The 23914-nt window shown below is 62.6% G+C and overlaps 1 protein-coding gene across 1 annotated transcript; it reads right to left on the bottom strand.

The window, feature by feature from the left end:
* Positions 1-2881: 2881 nt before the first annotated feature.
* SLC13A5 (solute carrier family 13 member 5) lies at positions 2882-22481 on the bottom strand. Its single transcript, XM_032839988.1, has 12 exons — positions 22369-22481; positions 17801-17929; positions 17403-17539; positions 15237-15424; positions 14246-14414; positions 13133-13255; positions 10840-11055; positions 9955-10055; positions 8996-9114; positions 6761-6922; positions 3778-3915; positions 2882-3028 (listed from the first exon to the last, which is right to left on the bottom strand). The coding sequence occupies exons 1-12, from the start codon at positions 22468-22470 to the stop codon at positions 2897-2899; spliced, it is 1716 nt and encodes a 571-aa protein (XP_032695879.1). The 5' UTR covers positions 22471-22481; the 3' UTR covers positions 2882-2896.
* Positions 22482-23914: the final 1433 nt, after the last annotated feature.

The raw sequence follows: 23914 nt of genomic DNA, 5'->3' as shown, positions 1-23914 counted from the left end.
GAAGGTCTCGGCTCAGCGGAACAGGGAAACACCCCAGTTCAGGGGTTGCGGATGAGGACCTTTGCAAGGCGCCCCAGGTCAGACCGCGGTCCTGGTCAGGACTGTGCTCAGCAAACCTCAGGCCCAGATGTCTGATCCAGGTGCCAGGAAGAGAGGACGCAGAGTCTGGGGCGGATCCTCTTCACAAAATGTAAGAGGCAAAATGTCAATGGGGAAGAGGTCTGAGAGGACTTCTAGCCAGCGGAGACGGGGGGGACCCGAGTACAACACTCCAGGCCAAGCCCTCCCAGGCTGCAGTAGCCCCAGACGGGGGCCCTTCCTGCTGGAAACTGAAGCTCAGAGACGGGCCTGGGGTGAGGGCAGCCCTTGAAAGGGCCAGAGTGCCAGACCCTGTTCATCACCAACCCAACAGCACCCCCACTGTTCTCCTGCCAGAACCCGGATTTTGTGATGGGTGGAAGTCTCCCAATTTAAGGAAACACAGGCCCATTCCCTGAGCCCAGGAGACAAGTCCTGACCAGTCTTGTGATAACACAGACCATGCTTGATGCTCGGTTTACCCTTTGTCAACGCCCAAGTGGGGCCGGTGACACACGGAGGGCCGACCGCAGGCCTCCTGAGAAGGTGCTGTCCCGACGAAAGGGGAAGACGCTGCGGGCCCCGTCACACCCCTTCCTCCTGCCCACGGTGCCCACGCGTGTGTGGCACGAGGCCGGCATGTGGCCATGAAGGCATGGAGTGCACAGGAGCCCGGTGGCCCCAGAGGCCGTGTCCCTCTGACTCCCTGTCCCAACAACGTTGAACGCCCGCGTGGCTCAGGCTGCGGTCACTACAGCCCAACACCGTCCTGACCCGCTGTGAAGGTCAGAGCGGCTCCGGCGTCAGAAGTCATGTGGCAACAGCCTGTGGTCAGTCCTCAGCCTGGGGATCTCCTCCCCGGAAGCCCCGAGCCAGCTTGCTGCAGGCCTGGGGAAGCCCCACCCCTCCCCAGCCCCACCGTCCCCAGCCCCGCCACACAGGCCGCCTCAGTGACCTCAGTCACCACCACCAGGTGTGCGCCCACTGGCCGCACGGATCGCTCGTTTCCTTTCCCGCCACATGCACGGTGACCCGCTCCGGATCAGCCAACGTCCCAGTGCTGGACCGGCGGCCAGCGCGGGTCCTCGGGGCGCCTTCCGCTGTGCACAGCAGGAGAGGGCCAGCCGGCTGGCCTTGGAGGGGACAGGCAGCCACCACCGCGCTCTCTCCAGCTGGACGCCCCCGGCAGTCCCAAGCCCACCTCTGAGGAGACAGCTCGTTCGTCACTGTTCCTGGAGTGGGCAGGCCTTGGGGTGGACGGGCCGACCGTTCCCTGCAGGCCCCGTGGGCACCGAGGCCCTTAGCAGCCGGCTGAGGAGCAGCGGACAGGAGGGTGGAAGGTCCGGTTAGAGCCGCGCGGCCGCTCACTTGGTAGGAGACTCTGGACATGTGATCGGCCCCTCGGAGCCTCCGTGTCCTCGGAGGACCACACAGGCCCATCTCACGAGGCCGCTGCAAGGACCCAGGGAGAGAGCCAGCGAGGGCACCAGGGACAGGAGTGGGCGGCGAGCCAGGGTTCGCTCAGGCATCTGCCCCCGCGGAAAGCCAGAGCTGGTGGCCCTCCTGGGGGAAGACACACGGGGCCATGGGGAACCACCCACCCCGGGAGCCAGAGACATCCCGGGTCTTCGAGAGCGTTTCCTTGAGTTCCTGACTTCCCTGGCCCTGACCAATGCCATCGAGGAGCCTAATGTGCTCTCGCGCCTGCTTCTCCTCCACAAAGGAAAGGAGGTTGGCAGGTGGGGGTGGGTGTGTGTCATGTCACTGTTGGGGGTCCCCGTGGCCACTTGGCAAGCTTTGCCCGGGCCACTGCAGGTGCTGTCTGCTCAGGGGCCACCGGCACGGCTTGTTCTCCACGAGCCCCGCTGTCACCGGGCCTGGCTGCCGAGGCCAGTCAGCCAAGGGACGCCCGTGCTCTGCCCGGACATGTTCCGACAGGCCCCTGCTCCCTGCAGGGACCAGCGGCGTCCACTCTGAGCCAGCAGGTGGGAGAGGACCCAGATACCCACTGGTGGCCCCAAAGGAGCCATTGCCGCCCAGACTTGGAGTGTGACCCCAGCTATGTGGGGTGGCCGGAGAGGCTGAGCCTTCAGGAGGAACAGGTGTGCTAGAGGGCCCAGTCAAGGGGTCTGAGCGTCCGTCGGCCCAGGCAACAAAGGGTGTGCATGGAAGGACGGCGAAGGGGCCCAGACGTCCACTGAGAGGGACCGAGGGAGGGAGGGAAGCAGGTCAGCCAGCCACGTGCTACAGGCCGCGGCCAGAAGTTCTCAGTCCAAATTCCTCGTCCTTCGGTGGTGGCACCGTGTCCCCATGACTCCAGGAGGCTCTGGAATTCCAGACATTGTGTCCCTGGCTGGGGTCGTCCTTTCCAGGAGCCGGAGAGCCGCCCGGAGGCAGCGCGAGGCCAGCTACAGGAGGCCCACCTCTCGCTTCCCAAGCTGGGATCTGATCTTCACCTTGATGACCTAAACGGAGCGAGTGGACACCAGAGCCCAGCTTGGGGCCAGCTGGCAGCCTGCGTCCTGGCCCCTCAGGAGCCCACCTGCCCCAGAAGTGATGGCAGGTCCCCCGGGAAACACAGACACCCTCCGAGTCTCCGGCAAATCCCCTTCACGTCCTCCCAGCAGCTGCCCATCCCCAGCTCTGAACCTGGGCCTTGGGGGAGGAACCGACCCTTGGTGCGGTCTCCGTGGGGGTGTGGGCGTCGCCGGGTCACTCTGGGGAGGGAGCCCCAGGGCTCTGCTGCAAGGTGTGCTGGAAGGCTCGGGGGTCCTCAGGAGGGCGGAGCGGGGTGGTGGGCCGGGCCGTGCGTCTGTCCCTAGGTCTCGATGTTGGTCACGTTAGCCCATTCAGGGAAATGATCCAAATCAAAAATGACCCGTCCCCAGGTGTTCACCGCCAGAAACACGCAGAGGACTCCAATTACGTTCATCATGAGTCCCGTTTTCACCTGAGGAAAAGCAAGGTCAGCGTCAGCACCCACTGGGTGGGCCGGGTGGTCAGAACGAAAGTGACGGGACACTGGGAGCCAGAGCCCTCGGAGGAGGGGTCCTGTCCTTGGACTGTGCTCCGTGCTCACCCCACCCCCAGAAAGAGCCAGGCGGGGTGGCAGGGGCTGCTCAGAGCCTCCAGGAAATGGGTGGGACAGGTGGGTCCTCCTGCCCAGGTGAGCACCGGGAAACAGCCCCAGGGAGGTGGCCCGAGGCCCCCAGCAGAAGCTTTACGGTAACTAACCCTCCACTTCCAGCCTCCCCCTCCTGTCACAGCCACAGCCAAAGGTGTGGGGGGGGTCCTCCTCTGTCTGCATCCGTCCCCACCCAAGGCGGTACCTGCTCCCGGGTGGTGGTCTCTGCGTCCCCGTCCCTGCTCCCGAACCTCACCCATGCCCCTCCTGATAGGTGTCACGTGTTCTTGCTAGTTTGCAAAGCCCTTCCTGGCCCTGTGGGATGGCCCCCCTCACCCCTCCCAAGGGCTCGGTGAGGGCTTGGGAGCTCCCAGAACCCAGCTCTCAGCTCTGGGAGACAGAACAGTCTACGATACTCGAGATCATTTCCAAAGAGGAGCGAAGATGCCGATAAAGGCCAGTGAAGGCCACGGGACCAACCCGTCGCACGGCAACACGCGCCGTTGGTAAAGGGGGCACCCGCCCCTCGCGACGGAGCATCTCCACAGATGGGAGCGATGGCAGGGCTGCGTTACCATGTCCGAAACCTTGAGGTGTCCATAGGCAAACACGATGGCGTTGGGCGGGGTGGCCACAGGCAGCATGAAGGCAAAGGATGCGCTCAGCGTGCAGGGCAGCATGACGTAGAGCGGGTTGAGGCCGATGGAACGGGACTGGGGAGAAACACAGCACTGTGGGTCACAAATGGGCAGGGCAAAGGCTCCCAGGGCCTCTTCCTGAAAAGCGTTCCCCAAACGCCCTGTGTGCATTCCCAGCTCCAGGCCCTTTGTCCCTCTGGCCCCTCTACCCTTTGCCACGGGTCTGGATGATAATCGTGCTGGACTCTGAAGGCTGAACTCAGAGCCGCCTCCCAGGGATGCCTTTCTTTCTTTCTTTCTTTTTAAAGATTTTATTTATTTATTTGACAGACAGAGATCACAAGTAGGCAGAGAGGCAGGCAGAGAGAGAGAAGGAAGCAGGCTCCCTGCTGAGCAGAGAACCCGATGCGGGGTTAGATCCCAGGACCTTGAGACCATGACCTGAGCCGAAGGCAGAGGCTTAACCCACTGAGCCACCCAGGTGCCCTCCAGGGAGGCCTTTCTGACCCTGCTCATTCATTCAGCATCTGTCTCCTGGCCACCCACTACGTGCCGGAGACCACGCTGGCCGCTCAGCCTTGGGCCGTTCCCACAGCCCACGTGTGCACCTGTCTGTCCGTCCTTTCCCAGACCTAGAAGGCCCAGATCTTCTTGCCTGTGGATGTACATTGTTCTTACACACACGGGGGATCGTTTTGCGTATGGAATTGGGTATCCATCTGTTTTTACTCTGCAGCTTAAAATTCATCCACATCTCACAGCCCCTAGTGCACAGCTGACATTCATTAAGCATCTGTTGAATGAATGAATGATGTAATTGCTATGTTCCGATTTCTATCAAAATTCACAATCCATCGTGCAGATGTTCACACGCACAAGGACAGACACACGTGCGACATTCTAGCAGCAAAACACTCGGGAAACAGACCCAGCCATGTGCCCGGCGCCTCGGAAGCCAGTGGTTCAATAAAGCGGTTGTAGATGAGTAGCGGCTCGCGGCCGTGACTGTCCTGCTAGACAGGAAGATGCCAGAGAGGGGTTGGAGGAAAACAGAATGAAGATGCAAAATGGGATGGTACAACAATGCCGTTTGTCTAAAAACAATGTGTGTGTGTGTGTGTGTGTGTGTGTGTGTGTGTGAGGGCGTGTGTAATACAATCAGAAAGATACCTAAGAAACAAATAATTGGGGACGCCTGGGTGGCTCAGTGGGTTAAAGCCTCTGCCTTCAGCTCAGGTCATGGTCCCAGGGTCCTGGGATCGAGCCCCACATCGGGCTCTCTGCTCAGTGGGGAGCCTGCTTCTCCCTCTCTCTCTGCCTGCCTCTCTGCCTGCTTGTGATCTCTGTCTGTCAAATAAATCAACAAAATCTTAAAGAAAGAGAAATTAATAATCGAAGTCGTCCCTAGGCAGGGAGGCTGGAGGGTCAGGGTCTGCACCCTCTGGGGTTATGGGCATTTATTATCCGTGTGTGCACGATGTTTTCAACTTTAAATACCCTTCAAAACCGTGACTTCCCGGATGCTTGACGGTGTCACAGCATGTGACTCCGTCTCCTCTCACCCATCCCCCGCGGCTATGACACCGTGTTTCTAATGGGTCTGGGATGTGCTGCTCTGTCTTAAAGGCCTATGAGCCCCTCTGATGAGCTCCCTGAGCTACGTCCCCAGACATGAAACTGCTCAGTCCGAGGGCAGGAGCGGCTTCAGGTTATGGGTCCTGCGGGTAAACAGGTCTCGGGAAAGGCCACACCCAGGCTCATGCCCACTGGGAGGGGCTGAGAGGCGCCAGCAGGGCCTGGTCTCTCTCCTGACCCCCCTTTTGCCCTGGCCCTGGCCTGCATGGCGTATGTCTCCCATGGGCTCCTGTGACCCGGCTGTGGTCGGGGGTCACCACCTGCCCCTCTCCTGCAGGTGGAGGCCGAGGAGAAGTTCTGGGGCCTCATGGAGCTGCCGTGGACTCTGGTTCTAAAGGATCCTGTTTTCAAAGGGCCTGGGTGCGCCCTCAGGTGCAAACCACCACTGGTCCGGCTCCGGGCTAGACGGGACCACACCCGGCCTTTCCCGGGGTGTGGGGGAGGCCACACTGCTGGGGAGGGGGCGCCACACCACTCTCCCCTCCACTCAGAATGGGACCGGAAAACCGCTGGGTTTTCCTTCCGCTCTCGTGGACATGGGGCGGCCGAGTGGGCACCTACCGGTTCGATGCTGAGCTGAGATGTCTGTGAGTCTAGCTCCCGACTCCACAGCGGCAACCACGGCCTCTCCCAGGCTCATGCCGCTGCCCACAGAGGACTTCCGTGGCCCCAAGCGCAGATGGGAACTGAGGGGCCACATTTGAGGGCCCCTCGGGTCCTCCGAGCCCAGCCCCGGGCTCCTGCTGCACCACCCTGAGGCCGGGACCATGGGCAGCGAGGGGCAGAAGGAGAAGTTCCACCCCAGCTCCGACGCACGCTTGCCCGAAGCACAGAACTCCAGCCTGGCCCTTGGGTCCCCTCCGCACCACCCACTTCCTCTGGGCCCAGCGCCCTGGGCTACTGAATCTTCCCTGAAAGTCCTCTGCCTCCCACCATCCCCAAGACCCTGTTTCCCGGGACTTCCTCCTGGTGGGCTCCAGCCAGCTGCGGCCCGGCTCAGCTGCCCCACCGCATGCCCCAAGCCACATACCCCAGACCCCTCCTTGCTGCGGATCCTGTCTCCTCAGCTTGAGACATAACCAACCACATTTACACGTGATCCTAGAGGGCCTGGTTCTTGCCTTGCACGTTGGTGAGCATGGGGGGTACAAAGAAGGACCTCGAAGCGTGGCTGGGCTCTGGCCCCCCCATCTCACCGTCCCTCTGGGGACCTAGGAGATGGTCACAGGTTGATGGCTTCCTGTAACACAATGGCTAAGGGTCATCTCCCCGGCAGGCCACTTACCATGGAGGCAAAGATGGGCAGGAACAGGGTGGTGGTGGCCACGTTGCTTGTGCATTCAGTGAACACGGCGACGAGCAGGGACAGGATCAAGGTGACGGCTGCGGGGGGCACAGAGCGCAAGGGCTCCATCTGCTTCCCCATCCACTCAGACAGCCCTGAGGCCTGGGAAGCAGGGAGAGCAGTCACCGAGGGCTGGGAGCGACCCTGGTCCTTCCCCAGGGAGCTCAGCCTCTCCTGCACTTCCGACTCCATCCCTCGCCGCTCTCTCCTAGGGCTGTTTCCAGCTCGGCCAGCCCACGAACTGAATGTTGGCCCAGAGTCACACTCAACACGCCCCGGCCTGAATTCCTCCTCTCTGACCCAGGGTCTACTCCCCGGGGCTCCCCACCCATCTGCTGTCCAACCCGGGGGGCCGGGTGTCACCCTGAGGGCCCTGTCCCCCTTTCTCTGATCGTCACGCAGCCCCCGGTCACCCAGAGCGGCTCAGCACCTCTCAGCCCCTGTAGCTCTTGGTGCTTGGGAAAGGGATCTGAGCCAGGAACTGAGGATTTGGAGGAAGGAGCACGCGGTTCGGGGAGCCCAGTGCCGAGACAGGGTCAGACGGAGGTGCTGAACACGGACTTGACCTCGCTCAGCCCCTCCCTGGCTGGGCCCCACTGCACACGAGGGAGGAGATCCGACAGTGCGGGTCTGACCCAGTCACTGGCCTCCATCTCAGCCCAGCGGCTTCTCCGAGCCACACTGGCCGTGTCCCCCGCGGCTCCTGAGGGAGGCACCCTACGCCCCCTCCTCGCCCCGGTGTCCATCTTCCCGACATGCTCTTCCAGATATGGCCGCTCTGCAGGCCGCAAAGGCCTCAGCGCGGGAGCACAATCAACCGCGTCTGTCCTTCCCAGGCCTGGTGTCACAGAGACATGACAGGGATGCTCAGTGAACAGGTGACCCAGGCCCGAGGTCACCCGGACATGACAGAGATGCTCGGTGAACGGGTGAGTGAGTGAGTGAGTGAGTGGCGATGGACGGACGACTGGATGGAGAGGTGACCAGACAGGCAGATTTATTCATCAAGGAGATACTGATGCTCTGTCGGTCACTGGGCTCCCCTCTAGAGGCTGAAGGAATGGCGGAAACAAGACGGGCCCCGTCTGTCTCTGACCTTCGACTTCTGGGTGGGTGAGTGGAAGATAAGCACACAGACAAATGGCTGGAGGGTGGGTCAGATAGATGGACAGACAGAAGGGTGGGTGGAATGACGGATCCACCGATGGAAGGGTGGGTACCAGCATGGATGTGGGATACAGCACCAAGGGGGCTCATCTCTCTACCTCACTTCTTTTATATTGAGGAAGGAGGGAAGCGAGAAAGTTATATTTGGGGATGTTTTCTCCCGAAAGCTGACCCTCCCCTTCTGTGCTGCTCTATACCTAGATAGAGAAAATTTTATTTATTTTTTTAAAAGATTTTATTTTATTTATTTGACAGAAAGAGAGAGAGATCACAGGCAGGCAGAGAGGCAGGCAGAGAGAGACAGGAGGGAAGCAGGCTCCCCACCGAGTAGAGAGCCCGATGTGCGGCTCGATCCCAGGACCCTGGGATCAAGCCCTGAGCCAAAGGCAGAGGCTTAACCCACTGAGCCACCCACGTGCCCCCAGAAAATTTTTTTTAGATAGAGAAAAAAATGCTTATTTTTTAAAAAAGATTTTATTTATTTATTTGAGAGAGAATGAGAGAGATCACAGAAGGAGAGGGGGAAGCAGACTCCCCACCAAGGAGGGGCCCCACGCAGGGCTCCATCCAAAGACCCCGGCATCATGACCCGAGCCTAAGGCAGAGACTCAATCGACTAAGCCCCGCAGGCGCCTGAGAGAAAACATGCTTAAATGTCAGCCGTGCAATCAAAGAGTTCAGCGAGTGGAAGAACAAGACGGTGGGAAGAGACACGGGTCACTGTCGCCAAACCCCAGAGAAGACCTCACAGCGTCCTCTGCCGCTCTTAGCTGGCATGCCCTGACCACTTATTCTCCCACCGCTGCGACTGCTCAGAGCACTTTCTCTATGCAGGTCCGTCCATCCACTCGTTGATGTCAAGAGTGTCCCTGTCCTCAAGAAACCTGCGACTCTCTGGAGCAGACAGATGTAGAGCCAGTGCCCACAGCGCCAGGGTGTGAGTGGAGGGACAGAGTTCCTGACACCCTCTGGCACAAGAGGGCCAGGCAGCCTGCAGTGGGGGCCTACCTCACATCCTTTGGCCAGGGCAAAGCCGCCCCCCAGCAACAACACGATGCCCCAGGGCACTTTCTCCTGGGTCACCTTCCAGGTCAGCAGTGCAGGGGGGTAAAACGGAGCTTTCCTTTCTGAGGAGAAACAGTAAAACACACACACACGACCCAGAGCTGCATTAGGAAACAAGAGATCTACTCAAGGGAAATCACAGCCCATGAGCACAATGGCACGCTCTCCTATCCATAAATCAGCTAAAACCCACAATAATCACAATACCCGTTGCTGGTGAAGATGTGGTAGAAATGTCACACACTCCTGCGGGCATAGAAACTGGCAAAATCTTTCTGAAAAGCCATTTGGCGACACACTTAAGAGCAGTTAAGACATATATACTCTTACGGCAACATTGCTCCTGGAAATTTATCCTAAGGAAACACCCTGAAGGAAAAAGCTACATACATGAAAACACTCATTTCTAATTGTGAAAAATTAAAAACAATCACAATGTTTCGTAAGAGGAGAACAGCACAGCCCCTCGAAATGATGCTGTTATTAGAGAAAATAAAATCGGAGGCTGTGTCTTTAACAGGACATGTTCCCAGCGTAAAAACACAAAAACCCGCAGGACAGAAAACCAGAATTCGAGCTGAGTGTGTGTGTGTGTGTGTGTGTGAATCACAGCCATGTATACACATGCATCCTAGCAAAGACCGGAAAGGAGAAACCAAAATACACTGATGGCTTTGAGGGAAATCGGAAACATTCTTCTGCTCCTGTTGTAACATCGATAAGATTTCCGACACATAAAGAGCACAGGAGAAGAGGGTTTGCACAGGACAGTCCCTGGGGAGGGGCTGACAAACACCCCCCCACCCCCGCCCTGAAGTAGCCTCCGGCCAGGCCTCTCCGCCCAGGCGGTGCCCTCCCTCGGGGCCCCACCCTGATGAGCGTCGGGTGGGGCGGAGGCTTACCCTCCTCGGTCTGGCCTCGGAAACTGAACTGGGGCTTCTGCGAAGGCACGACAAACAGCAAGGTGGCCACGAAAGTGGCCACGGTGGCGTCAGACACGTACCTATAGGGGACAGCACACAGGACATGCCCGGCCAACTTCGAGGCTGCCACCCAGCAAACCCGCTCTGCGTGCACAGGTGCACTGAGTGCGCGTACTGGGCCTCGAGGGCCAGCAGCAAGAGAGCGACACAGACGGAACCGCAGCTGGAAGCCAGGACAGCCTCATCTCGGCCCGGCTCTGCCCCCGGCGGGGTGACCCTGTGCAGCTCACTGCCCTCTCGGTCCACGTGGCTCCTGGGGCGAGCACGGTGATGGGTCCTTATCAGACGGCCTAGAATCCCGTGCTCCCCAGGGCACCTGCCAGGGCCCGGCTGCCAACCCCAGCAGACCTTCCTGGGCTACATGTGCAACATCGGGAACCCCCGCCCACACGGCCCGCCTGTCCGGGAACCTGGCTTCCTTCTGACCACAGGACAGCTCGGCCTGGAGGGAAGGTGCACACGCCCCCCTGCCAGGTCTCTGCAGAGGCCCAGCCTGACGTCCACCTGTTTCTGCCTCCTCGGCCCCTCCCAGCCCTCCAACGGCTCCTCGGCTCCCACCGTCCTGGCTGTCCCTCTCCCCTCTTGCTTCCCCGGCCCTGAGACCCCGTCTGTCTTCAGAGGGAGGGAGGACAGATGGCAGAGCAGAGGTTTGAAAGCCAGAACTCCCGGCTGAGCAAACCTCTCCCTGTCGCAGCCGGGCCACCCTGCCTGGCCACAGGGACCCATCTGCGGGCCTGTCGTGAGGGCTGGGGAGGAGAAATCGAGGGGCAGAACTCACCGGGGATGAGGGAGCCCGTGACTTACTTCGTCTCGCCCTCCTCCCAGGCCAGCGACACCCAGCCAGGCATGAAGCCGGGGTCCCGGGAGAACCACAGGCCGACCAGCAGGACGAAGCAGAGCAGAACATTGGCCTCGGCGAAGGAGAAGGGCCCCAGCTTCCTGTACTCCTCCCGCAGCACCTCGTAAGCGGCCTTCTCGTGGTTCCTGCTCTCCAGCCCGCAGCCCCAGGACTTCTTGAAACTAAAGATGCAGGGATAAGAAGCCCGTGAGGCAGGCTGGGTGGCTCAGGGCCGGCCAGCCGGTCAGATGGAAGGCCAGACGCTGGGCAGCAGGACGTGGCGGAAGGCACACGGTGTAGCCTCGAGCAAGCCCCTGCCCCAGGCCTACTCCCATCCCCTGCCAGCCTTGCCCCGCAGAACCCGGTGGGGGCAGGCTCTGCGATGTGTGCCCAGCGCATGGCCCAGGGGACTCTCGAATGACAGGGCCTTCTGCAGCAGTTGGAGGGCATAGGTGGGCGGCCAGGCTGGATGGGGTGTCAGGGTGGTGGATGCCAAGGGGCCGTGGGAGGGGTGGGAGGAGGCAGAAATAGGCAGAGTTGAGGCCGCCCCGGTTAGGGGGACGTGGCAGGTGCCTGGTCACCTGGGAACCAGTGGCTTCTGCCATTTGGGGGATGGACGGGGAAAATTCTGGAGCCAGCTCTGGCAGGGGTCTTCCTTACCCAGGGGTGGTCCCACCGGGGCCCCGGGGCTGAGATGCCAGGCCCCATCATGGGGGCTGTGGGGGGGGGCTCACAAGGACATGGAGAACAAGGACGGGTCTAAGCGGCCAGGGCCAAGGAGAAGCAGGGTGGGAGCTCGTGGTTAGAGGGGCACAGGTGTCAGGTGGCTCTGCTCTTGGGGGCTCCCTGGGAACCAGAGGCCACAGCCACCCACAGCCTGCCTGGGGCACCCAGCAGGACCTCCAGGGGGTGCTGGCACGAGGGATAGGGAGGGAGAGGGGTCTGTGGACAGGTGCTGAGGGTGCCTGGCCATGGGGAGGGGCAGACCAGGGCCATTGGTGCCCTGGGTTCAGGCCTGCGGGATTGTCCGGCCCCAGGCTGCCTGAAGGCCAAGAGAATTGGCCCCTTGGCAGTCCCTCTTGGACCCTGGGGCAGACTTCACGGGAGGGCAGGGGTCCAGCCTGTTAGCAAAGCTGGGTACAGGCCTGCGGTAACATCCCATTAGTCCTCGGGGGCCCGTGATCCTGTGGCCGGATGTGGCCTCCGAGGCCATCTGTGAGCTCAGGAAGGTAGTTTTCTTGGACGAGGCTGGAGGTAGCCACCTTGATGTTGCCCAGATGAGGGACCCAAGTGAGTGCGAGAGAAAGGGCGCCCCCCACCGCTGAGGCAGGTGCTGCCTCTCCAAGGCCTGGTGGCAGGGGTCACGGGGGCCGGGATGTGGCAGGCGTGGCCTGGGCCCACAAGCATCCGTCGCTTCTCCCCTTGTTCCAGGCATCCTGGGGGCTGCCCCCCAGACCATGCTCTGCGTTGGGTCAGCAAGGGTCCCTGAGCTGGCGTGGCCGGTTGACCGTGGCTGCAGGCGGGCTCCCCCATCAGAAGGCCAGTGGGGGCCACACCAGAGGCCACGGCTGGGTCTCCTGATGGCGAGACCCCCGGAGGCTGGTCGTACCGCAGTGGCCTTGGGTCCCTGCAGGGAGTTCAGTGGGCCTCGGGGCAGTCGAGGGCGGCACGCCTCCGTCTCCCCAAGAGGGGACCTTTATGGATGGAACTGTGTCCCCCACGGTCACAGGTTGAAACCCTGACCCCCCAGTGTGACGGCATCAGGAGGTGAGACTTTAACAGGTAATTAGGTCCAGATGAGGTCCTGAGCCGGGGCCCCGAGGGGACTGATGGGCACAGGCCACCAAGTGTGGGTTTGCAAAGGGGATGAGCATCTCTGTAGCTGCTTTGAGCCACCCCCACGCGTCCCCCTAGGGGCCGGGAGCCAGGCTGGGTGCAGGGACAGAGAGGGACCGCCACAGCTGCTGGAGGAGCTCAGGTCCCAGGAAGGCGGGCACCAGCACTGGCCGGAGGGAAGCCCGGGGACCGAGTGAGCAGCTCGTCCCAAACGGAGCTGGGGTCGCCCGGTGGGGCACGGTTTCCCTGCGGCGGAACCCACATCGGAGCTGGCCCTGCAGCCCGAGGTCGGAAGGCGGGAAGGGAGGGAAAGTACGTCCAGCAAGAAGGAGAGGGGTGACAGGGGCCCGGAGGAGTGGCCTGGGGCCAGGGCTGGGGCGGGGCTCGCTGCAGGGGTGGGGGCGCGCGGCGGCTCGCACTCACCTCAGCCTCATGTACGCGCACTGGAGCCACAGCCAAGCCAGCAGCAGCATCACCAGCATGTTGGGGAAGGCAAACCCGAACCAAGAGGCGAAGTTCACCAGGTCTTTGCTGGCAGGGAACAGCCTGAATGAAGAAAGAGACGCTGGTCCCTCCTCCGTGGCGGGGGCCTTGCCACACTCAGCCAGGCCTGGGGCGGCCGACGGCCCCGCCTGCGGAGCCAGACCCCGCTGGGGCCCATCTGTCCCAAAATAACACCCCTTGTGCGCACGGAAACGGGGCAAGAGCTTCCGGGCTCCCGGACGCCTCAGAGCCCGCTCTGCGTGGGAGACAGGGGTCTCCAGAGCTCCCTGGGCTGGGACGGGATGGGGGCCCCTTCCCTAGGGCTGGTGGAGGGTCCCCACGCGGCAGGCCCTGCCCTCCAGCTCCAGGGGCAGGTTCCTTGGCCTGGCCAGCAGGCATGGCAGCAGACACAGCCTTCCGCATGCTGCCCTGGCGGATGTCGGGGAGAAGAGCCGTGGGCTGTCATTACAGCAAGTGCTCTCAAGACCCAAACCGCCCGCGTGTTAGACCTCAAGTGTCTGCGGGCCGGGCTCCTTCCCACCGCCCCGCGGCCCGCCTGCCTGGTCCAGGGCTCCCCTCTGCGTGGGAACCCTCATGCCGCCTGCCCAGGACCCCGCATCAGCTGCTGTCCACGGACGGGGCTGGCCTCCCCGTGATCCCAGCCCCGCCTGCCCGTGGTCTGTGTCCCTCTGTGGTGGGGGGAAGGCGCAGACAGGCCCTGTGATCCACCTGGGGCCCCCAAGGGCACGTGGAGGCAACATGTAATCTGACCCCTAGCCCTTCGCTGACACCACAGGGCAGCACTGTTCACAGGACCAGCGTGCGGCCCCACGCGTTCATCTCCCAGGACGTCAGCTCCATGCTGGGTGCACATTCTCTCTCGGGGCGAGTGTCGGCGAAGCAAGGCAGGACTCGCCCTCGCCCCCCACCCCGGCAGAAGGCCAGCAGTCTGTGGGGTCCTGGGCAGGTGCAGGCCCGCAGCAGGAGGGAAAGATGGGGGTGCCCCCGCCCCGGGCCCTCCTCACGTCCCCTGAAGGCATACCCACGACTCACTCGTGCATCTGGCCCAGAAGCACCACGTTGGGTCCCGTGCCCGTCAGCGTGGCAGTGCCCCCGATGCTGGCCGCGTAGCACACGCACAGAGTCATGGCCTTGCACAAGCTCCTCCTGTCTCCATCAGACCGCCGGCCCTCAGGGGGGCCCTCGAAGGTCACTTGGCTCCCTGTGGGGGGCACACTGTGGGCTGAGGCGGTGCGGGCCCCGTGCTCCAGCTCCCGACCCTGCCCCGACCTGAGGCTGGGACAGGCCAGCCTGCCGGGAGCCCCTCGGGTCAGCCCCCAGCCCCCACGCTGTGCGCCAACCTCCTTCTCTGGCCCGCCAGGCTCCCCACACATCCAGCCACGCAGACCCATGCCCTCCCCTCCCGTCACCCTGTCCCTGTTCCCGCTGGTCCCTCCATCGGGGGCCGGGGGGAGGGGTCCAGATCCCCCTCACAGGCTCTCTCCCCCGGCAAGTCCTGTCCCCCTCCTGGCGCCCTCGGTGTCTGGCTGAGGCACCCCCAAGTCAGATGAGCCATGCCAGGAGCCTCTGGACCTGGCCTGCTAGGCTGCACGGTCCCCAGCCCACTGCGTCTCCGTGCTGAGCGCAGCCCCAGGGATGGGGTGTGAACGTCGCGGGGAGTAAAGAGGCGCTCTCTGACCTCCCTGAGCTCGGGGCCTCATCGGGATGCCAACGTGGGGCCCCCCTCGACCCCTGTGGGAGTGGCAAGCAGAGGGCGCCCCGAATGGGAGCAGGCATGGAAGGGGTGAAGGGCACCCTCAGTGGAGGGTCCCCAATGATCAATCCGGTGACAGCTCCGGCTCCAGCCATTGGCAGAAACCACGCAGGGGGTCTTGCCGTAAGCTCGACCCCGAGCTCTGACTTTTATGCAATAGTCACATTCCTAAAACTTACAGAAGCAGCATTTCCTGAGCGTTCTCCTGTTTAAGGCAGCGGACAGGACAGCCGCCCGTGTGGGTGCCCGCCGCGCGGGCTGGGGACCCACCTGGCAGCGTGCCCGCCTTGCCCTTGTCTGCCAGCTCCAGGGCTCCCCGGCCGGCCTCGGCGGTGGCGGCGGCGGCCTCCATCTGCTGCAGCACGGCCTCCACGATGGGCACCATCATGGCTGTGGTGGCCGTGTTGCTGATCCACATGGACAGAAAGGCTGTGGCGCCCATGAAGCCCAGCATCAGCCTGCAGAGGAGAGGCGGGAAGAGCGCCGGACAGTCCCAGCCCCTCTGCCCACAGCCCCCAGGGAGCCACGGGGTGGGGGTGGGGAGTCTGGGACCCCTGCGGGGATGCCTGGGGCAGTGCCAGCTCAAGATTTGGTCGTTGGGGAGGGGAGCACAACATGGGGCCTCGCCCCCGCCCCACCTCACCCCTACAAACATCACTGATGTCCCCGGCTGGCCACTGGGCACTGAGAGAACGGAGACCCAGGCACAGCTGTGAGGAGCTCCCACCTGGCAAGGGAGAGCTGTCCCCAGCGCAGGTCGGGGAGCCATGGAAGGGGCCTGGGGAAGCGGGACTTCCCTCCGGGGTGACCCCCCCTTCCCGGCACGCACTTTGCCCCCTCCCTGTGGCAGGAGACGGGGTCCACAAACTGTTCAGAAACATGCTCCCTTCACTTGTAACACCTCATCTCCCCCAGGGTCCACCTCCGTCACCCACGAGACATAAACTCCTTGTGGCCTTCAGACACGAGCCCTTTCTCCATGGCCCCCCTCCCAGTGCACGGCAGCTAGGGCTGAGCACACCCGCCTGCACCCTCCCTCTCAGATGGAGGGAGGAACTGATTCCACGTCCGCTCCCTCCTTCAGCCGTGATCTGGGTAAGGGCCTGATTCTGCTCCGTGGTCTCTGCGCCCACAGGGGCCCAAGATCACCGGTCGGCCTGGAAGGGGTCCAGGGCTGCGCACTGCACCTCACGGACCCATAAGATCAAAGGCTGGGACCCAGGCCAGGAGGAAAGCCTGAGTTTGCGTGAATGAATGACACAGCACTTCACGGCCCCCGGGGGCTCAACTACAACTCCCCCCCCACCCCCAGGACGGCTGGAGCTGAGGTCACGAGAGGAGCCGAGGGCAGAAAGAACAGCGCAGCACGTGCGACCTTCCTGGATTCGGAGCCGAATGTGAGCGGCTCTCCAGAATGAGGCCCACCCTGACGGAGAGGAGACATCAAGGACCCCGAGGAGGAGAACGCCAATGCCCCTGAGGTCTTGAGTCTCTAGAACTCACAATGGTTCTTTGTCCGTGGTCCGTGTCCATTCGTGGTCTGAGGCCACGGAGTGTAACAGATCAGGGAGTCACAAGCCCTCCACCCGGGGCTCTGGCCGTGGTCCACCGGAAGGGCCACAGCGTGCGTGTGCTCCCGGCCCGGCTGGGCGGCACAGACCCCGGCACACGGCCATCCCGGGAGGAATCCTTGGTGAAGTCACCCCCTGCTGCCTCCCAAGGAGCAGCTGGGGACATGCCATCACCGAGGGCACACACTGCCCACAAAGAAAGGTGCAGTCTGAGTCCCCAGTGAGAGGGGCAAGGCTGAGACCCCCCGGTCTGATCCCTGTGTGGCCACCAGCAGGTTATTCAGCCCATCCCTTCCTCTGCTCCAGAACAGGGTGGCAGGGACAGCACCCCCCATCTGGGTAAAGTGCTCCGTCTGCTTGGGGCCCTGGTTGGGCCCCCATCGACTCCATGGGCTAGCTGGAAGCAGCCTGTGGTGGGCAGGCGAGGCCTTGAAGAGCCATGAGTGATGTGGGGGAAGGTGAGGCAATGGCTTTTTTGCGGGGCGGGGGGTTGTATACACACACCAGCTTTGGGGGGGATGACCTTTCTGTTTCCTGAGCTGAATTGCTGAGACACCCCTTTCCTGCTTTCCCCACAAAACCCCTAGGGGTTTCAGGCAGGGCTTGATCCAGCCTCTGCCCGCCTTGTTTCCTGTGGAACACGCAGCCCCACCTCCAGAGTCTCCCCTGCAGTCAAAGAGCCCTTAGTTACTGCTGCTCACTCGCCCCTCTGGTCGCCCAGCTAAGACGGTCACGTGCTCATCCAGGGGGCCACCTGCCTGCCACGCCCAGGAAAGCCCATGGCCAGGGCTGGCCTCTGGGTGATGGGGACTGAGCCACACAGCCCCTGCCCAGTCCCTGGGGCCAGAGCAAGAAGGGTGCTCACTGTGCAGGCTTGGCCCCCACCCAGAGGAGCGTCCGCAGGGCTATCCTCTTGTGCAGGTTCCAGCGCTCCACAGCCACCGCCATGATGAGACCGCCCAGGAACAGCATGTTTGTGTCCTTCATGTACTGGACACATACCTGGGGGGCAGCACGGGGCCAGTCAGGGCAGCCCTGGGCCCCCAGTCCTCGAGACGGGTACGCCAACCAGATGCTGACCCAGACCAGGTGATGACCCCAAATCTGGTGCCGACTCCAGGGGCCACTTGGAGGGGGGAGGGGAGGTCACGTGGTCTGTGTCCATGCCAGACAGACAGGTTCCCCCGCGGCCCAGGCAGTTCCGAGAGGGGCTTGAAGGGTGCCCTGTGGCGGGGATGCAGGAAGACCCCCAGGGCTGCTCACCTGCTTGGAGTCCAGAATCTTTAAGAGTGGGAAGAGCAAGGCGGGCATGAGGGAGGTGACTGCCAGAGGGATGACCTCGGTGCACCAGTAGACGGCCATGAGGATGATGACGTAGGCACACCTGACAAACTGAGGAGACAGCCCTGAGACCTCGCCGGCTGGAGTCCCCCTTCCCACCGCAGTGTGCTGGGGTGGGGGGACGGCCGTGGGCAGTGGCGACATCAGAGGGACCATCCGTGGCTCAGACCCCGAGGAGCCCCAGGACCCACAGACAAGGGCCTCCTGCCCCTGCCTTCCTGCCGAGGTGCTCGGCCAGCCCTTGTGCCTCCCCGGAGAGAGCAGGAGAGGAGGCGGAAGAGATCAGTCCCAAGCTCCCACACTTCCGATGGCCCCCCTGGCGCTTCTCCCACCCTACTGGGAACAGAAGCCATTATGCACCCATAGGAGTCATGCTTAGGATGCTGAGTTTGCATCTTTCCCTGGGCTCTCCGCGTGGGTGCAGTGTCCCCGTGGCGCTGGGCGGCTGCACACCCTCTGGGCCAACAGCATCCACACAGCCCTCCTTTTGTCCCTCTCGGTCAGGACTCCCCCGGCGTGGAGGCTTAGGCACCACTATAGGCTGATGTGAGGGTCCCAGGCACTGCCGTGAGGCCCGCCAAGTCAGGCGTGTTTCGTGCACAGCAGATCTACTGAGACGAAGCCCGTCTAAGTCCTGGCAGATCTGCACGGTCTTTAACAACACCTGACCATCCTCACAGCTGCAAACACTCCAGATTGGGCAGGAGCTTCTCCTTCCCCTCTGGTATCCCGCAGGGGAGCTAGTGGCCTTCTCTGCCGTCCCTGGGGCTGGGATCCCCCAGCTTCTCTGCTCACCTATGTTGAGGGGTCTCCACAAAGCTCCAGCTCCCGCTTCTACCCCATTTCCTTCTCCAGAGGCTGCCCCGAGTCCCTGCAAACCAGTTCATTCAGAAACCGCTGGTCCCGTGTCTCCAGGGTTATTGCTCGTTACAACGGGGAAAGCAGAGAGGATGAGGATGGTACTGCGTGCTCCCATCAGCATCTCTCCTCACAAAGGCCTGGTGCTCTTCCGTTGGCGTTCAATCTTGGGTAAGCTGCCTCTCCCTGCCCTTTGGCCACGGAGATACTGGGACCTTGGCTTTGCCATGAGGCTGACCCGGTCCCCGTGTGAGCCCGCAGCTGGCCCCTTGCTAGCTGTGGGACTTTGGGTTCGTGGTGTAAATTCTTCGGTCCTGAGTCATTGCCTCTGGGGACGTGGATGGTGTCACCCGTCTCCCTAGAACCACAGCGTGTTCAATGGCAGCATCAGTGCCCACCCAGACTGGCCTCTCCCTCCTCCCAGCCCCATGGCCAGATCAGCCGCCAACACCCACAGCTCCTACCTCCGACTCTCCAGCACCTTCCCCTCGCATCTTCACCGCGCCCGCCACACCTTGCACCTGGGACCTCCCAATCTGATCTCCCCATGTCCAGCACCGCGTGCTTCCCTCTTTCAATCTGCAGATCTGTTCAGAAGGACCTGAGGCCTCTGTTGCCCTCAGGACCAACCCCAAATGCCTCAGCATGACTTGGAAGACCCTCTGCTAGGAGCGGGTGCACGCAGACCTGTCCAGCCCTCCCGCCCACTGGCACCTGAGTTCCCGCACCCTGTGGCAGGGCCAGATGCTGGGTTCTTGGTCACAAGCGCTTTGGTGCACGCAGCCCCTGAACTGGAGGGAGCACTGGCAGTGGGCTCTGTGTTTCTCCTCGGGCGCCTTCCCCCTCCCCACCCCCACAGCCTGGCTCTGTGCCCCCAGCAGTTCCCACCCTGAGGGCCGCCCCTGCCTGGCCCCCACCCAGCACAACACCCAACAGTGAACAACCAGAGAGAACCCGTGGTGCTGGCTTCATTCTGTCCTGGGCACGCAGGACCGGCCTGAAACCCGGCTTCAGCCTCCCAGGAGCACCCACCGCACCTGCCCCGTGTCCACACCTGACATCCCGTCACTGATGGTTCTGCAGGGGGCGGGGGCGGCCGGAGCAGGTCTGGGTGCCGCCCCCTGGCCCCTGCCCCACGAGTCACACCAGGACAACCTTCTCCAGCTGTGACCATACAAAGCAACTCCAGACTTTACTCCCCCCACTCTCCGCCCCAGCCCCCTCCTGCCTTGCTCCCTCAAGAGCTCCCACTGACACACCGTGTACTGAAAGGGCTTGGTGACCTTCACCCTCTAAACTCAGAAATGGTTGCCCGTGTCACCAGTTTTCATGGTGCAGTTCCTGGAGGCGCCCCACGTAGGCAGCTGGGCGCTTAGGGCCGAGAGGGAGGCGGGCATGGGATTTACCGGGGGGGGATCCGGCCTCTAGCACTGCCCAACAGCTATACCTTCAGTGCACAACTGAATAAAACTGTGGCTCATTATTTATGTAATTATTAATAAGCAAGTGTCCAGGACACGGTCCTTTGAAAAAATGTGGCTGAGGGAGCCTATCTGTGTGTGGGTGTGAGTTAGGGCATTTGCAGGCGTTTTCATTTTTACTCTATGCTCACAGACCTTGAAAATGAGGATTTTTAAATAATTTTAATAAAATAAGCAATACGGTGAATGCATTGTCTATTTTAGCAAAGAGTGATCTTTTAAAAGAAAAGACCCAGAGAAAAGGCAGGTTAAGTGAGGCAGGGACAAAGCCAGCCAGGGAGCAAGGTGTGGTAAGAGGAGAGGTGGGAGGGGAGGGGTAAGGGGGGACCCCAGCAGGGGTGGCCGCACCGGGAGCCGCTGCCCCCCTGGGTTCGTTGGTCAGTGCCGCCCATGCTGCCAAGAGCCCACTGGCTTCCTGGAAGCCCTGCCTCATGCCGGGTACTTCCGGGTTTCCTCGCACAACGGTGCAGCTGGTCGTGGGGGTGTAGGCGGGAGCTCTTTGGTAGTGACCCCAACAAAAGGCACAGAGCCGAGAACACAAGACACAGGGGTGCAGCCACCCAGAGGGAAGCACCTGATGGCCACCACTGAATGACTCCCCGTCCCCCAACTCCGTCTCTCCGTCCCTGGCCTGCTCCTCACTCCCAGGGCAGGTTTCTGACCCGCACACACACCCTGAGGTGAGGGTCCTGGCTCAGGACCCACCTGCATGCATGTGCACGGGTATGTAGAGGGGTGCGTGTGCGAGGGCGGGAGTGGGGTCCTGGCCACGCAGAAAGGTCTGCCAAGCCACCATCGTGATCCCAGGCGACACCGCTCCCTGCCAGAACTCAGACCAGCTCTCCTGCCTGAGACCGTCCCTTTCCGTGGGGAAACAGGGCTGCTCAGTGCTGGGACGGCAGCGGGGAGGGGGCCCACAGGTAGACCTGCTGTCCCTGGCTCTACCAGGGCTCTCCCAGCCTCCCTTCCCCCTCCTAGGAGCTGGCATTATCACTTCTGGCACCCAGAGTCGTCAAGAGTGGGAGCCACACCCCCTTGCCCATTGCACAGATGAGAACACCAAGGCCCAGAAAGCGCAGGGTGGAGGGTGAATGGGGAAAGCACGGTTCTCACGCAGGTGGGCTTCCTGACACCCCCGCCCCCGCCCAGCTCCGCCTCCCACAGGACTGCCTGCAGAGCGTCCCCTCAAGAGCTCCTCTGTTTCCCAAACCTGCCCGGTGGGGGGGGGGGGTGCCGGAGGCTTCCTGTCTGGGCTCAGAGAGAAGGCGCTGAAAGAGGGAAGGAGGAAGGAGCAGCCAGCAGCCACAAAAGGCTTCAAAGGGCTCGGGCCTCTGCCAAACGGGCTTCCACAGCCCGGCCTGGCCCAGCCCGGCCAGCCGGGGCCTGGGCTCCCGGCCCCGCCCCCGCCCTGCGGCCAAGGCCATTCATCCTCTGCCTCCCTCCTGGGAGCGCTGGGCAGCCGGGTGAGGGACGCGGCTTCCCCTGCCTTCCTGGGTCATGCCACCCAAGGCGCAAGCCTGGGAACGCGTCTGCCTCCTGCCTGGCCCCTGCAGGCCGCGGCCGGAGAAGGCCAACTCGGTCTGCCTTTCAGCTGGGAGAGGATTTGAACTCCGCTGGGCCTTCCAGGGCTTGGGAGCTGGGAAGAAATGTAGATCATGGATGGGGAAACTGAGGCTCCGGAGGGGGCCAGGGAGTGGAAGGGACAGCCCTCGGGACCCCCTTAGAAGATGATCTTTCTGTATGGGTCCTTGACTGACCTGGGAAGCCACCCACAGCTAAGTCCTCGCTTGCTAAAGGGAGAGCCAGGAGGGAGCATGAGGGAAAGACAGGAGCCCATCCTCGCTGCGGGCACAGGTGACATTTGGGGCAGAGGGAGGGAGACGGTGGTCCAGTCGGAAGAGATTGGAGCCAGGACTGAGCCTGTGGATGGGCTGTGTGGCCAAGATCGGTGCTAACTTCTGGGTTCCAGTGCTCACCGGGTGCCCTGGGATCTGTGAACCCCAAGTTCGGTGAGCCCCCTGTCTCTGCGCCCCTGGAATGCTTCGCTGGCACCACCTCCCATCTGGCACCCGGAGTTGTGGAGTGCGGCCGCTAGGCGCTCCAGCTCAGGGATCCCGGGTGGGCGCCCCGGTCCGGGGAGATGCAACTGACCTTGGCGGGCATCAGAATGACGAGTGGCAGCAGCAGTAGTGGGGTGAGGAACAAGATCAGGAAGGACTTGAACTTGGAGACATAGCTCAGCGCAGAGGCCATAGCGCGGGAGGGAGACCGACAGGAGAGGCGAGTGAGGGGCCGTGAGAGGCTCCGCGCGCTTAAGAAGGGGCCGCAGTCCGCTCGGATTGGGGGGGCAGTGCCAACTCCGCCTCCACACCGTGTGGCCTCCCCGAGGCCACGGGGCGGGGCCACCCTGCAGGGTCGCTGGGGCGCGCCTGCCCCCATCTCCGCCACCCGGCGGCGGCGGGAGGCGCCTGCGGACTCCAGCCCCTCGGACCCGCGCTCCAGGAGCTTCCTGGGCCCTGACACGTCCTGGTGCTCCGAGCCTTCTCTGCGCCACCCTGGACAGAGGCGCGCCCGGGGATGCGGACCAGGGGGTGATCGGCCGTTCTTTGTCAGGCTTTGGCGAGCGCCCCCGTCCGCAGCCGCACCTGCCGAGGTCCCATTCGGAAAGTCCCCCCAGCCCCTCCTCCTTTCCCCCTGCTGCTCCCGCCCCACCTCCCGCAACCGGAGGGGTCTCTGGCAGAGACCACGACTGCGCCCCGCGCCCTCCGCGCTGCAGGCACTGCACTCCCTGGTCACCCCAGGCTTCCCAGAGCGTCGGTGCGGTGTGCTGCTCTGGGCACGGGACCCCTGTCCCCCGCACGCCCTCTCCTTCCCGGTTCATCCCGCGCGCTCTCCAGCGATCGCAGAAGGGGCCAGACGCGGACCCCCGCAGCCCGCTGAGAGCCTTCCGCCCTCCAGCGGACACCAGCGGCCTGCCACGCCCGCCTGCCCCACGCTGCTACTGCCGGTTCACAGAGGCAAGCGGGGTCCGCAGAGGAAGGGACTTGACCAGGCTGCCCCGAGAGCCTCGTGGGTTCATGCCTTCGGCCTGCGGACTGCAAACAGGTACTGGGCTCCTGTTATGTCCCAGCTCCCGTCTGGGGCCGGGATGCTGACAACACCTTCTCTGTCACTTTTTTCTTCCCTCCCTTCTCCTCTGCCTGCCCCATCTGTCTCATTCTGCAGCTCTGTGTTGGGGGACCTCGCCCAGCTTGTGACTGAACCCCAGGCTGCTCCTTAGTTGTCACAGCCCTGGTGCTGGAGCCCCAGATCCCTGCTTTCCCAGCCTTTCCCAGCCTGGATGTGCATCGGGACCCCCAAACAACACCTCCTACATCAGGTGCATGACTTTTCCTGTAGCCCCCACTCAAGGAGGTCCCCCAGACCCCTCCTGCCAGCATATGTTTCCTTCCTCCCCATGGGCGTGCACTCAGAGCCTGGACCAAGTAGTTTCAGCAGGAGAGAGATCTTGCCTTCATTAAATATGCTAAACACGGGGCCCTGGGTCGCTCAGTCATTAAGCGTCTGCCTTCGGCTTGGGTCATGATCCCCGGGTCCTGGGATCGAGTCCCACATCAGGCTCCCTGCTAGGTGGGAAACCTGCTTCTCCCTCCCCCACTCCCCCTGCTTTTGTTCCCTCTCTTGCTGTGTCTCTCTC

This window comes from Lontra canadensis, unplaced genomic scaffold (assembly GCF_010015895.1).
Source record: "Lontra canadensis isolate GAN:19392208 unplaced genomic scaffold, GSC_riverotter_1.0 scaffold110, whole genome shotgun sequence".
Classification (NCBI taxonomy): Eukaryota; Metazoa; Chordata; class Mammalia; order Carnivora; family Mustelidae; genus Lontra; species Lontra canadensis.
Note: the sequence above shows the minus strand (reverse complement) of the source record. Positions and strands in the feature narration are given on the sequence as shown.

What these genes read in the sequence shown, in the direction of transcription:
- SLC13A5 (XM_032839988.1), bottom strand. Translation starts at nt 22,470, where the DNA reads ATGGCCTCTGCGCTGAGCTATGTCTCCAAGTTCAAGTCCTTCCTGATC. An exon ending in TGCGCGTACATGAGGCTGAG is followed by an intron (nt 11,056 to 13,132) that starts GTGAGTGCGAGC and finishes CTGCATCTTTAG; the next exon opens with TTTCAAGAAGTCCTGGGGCT. An exon ending in ACCTCAAGGTTTCGGACATG is followed by an intron (nt 3,029 to 3,777) that starts GTAACGCAGCCC and finishes GCTTTTCCTCAG; the next exon opens with GTGAAAACGGGACTCATGAT.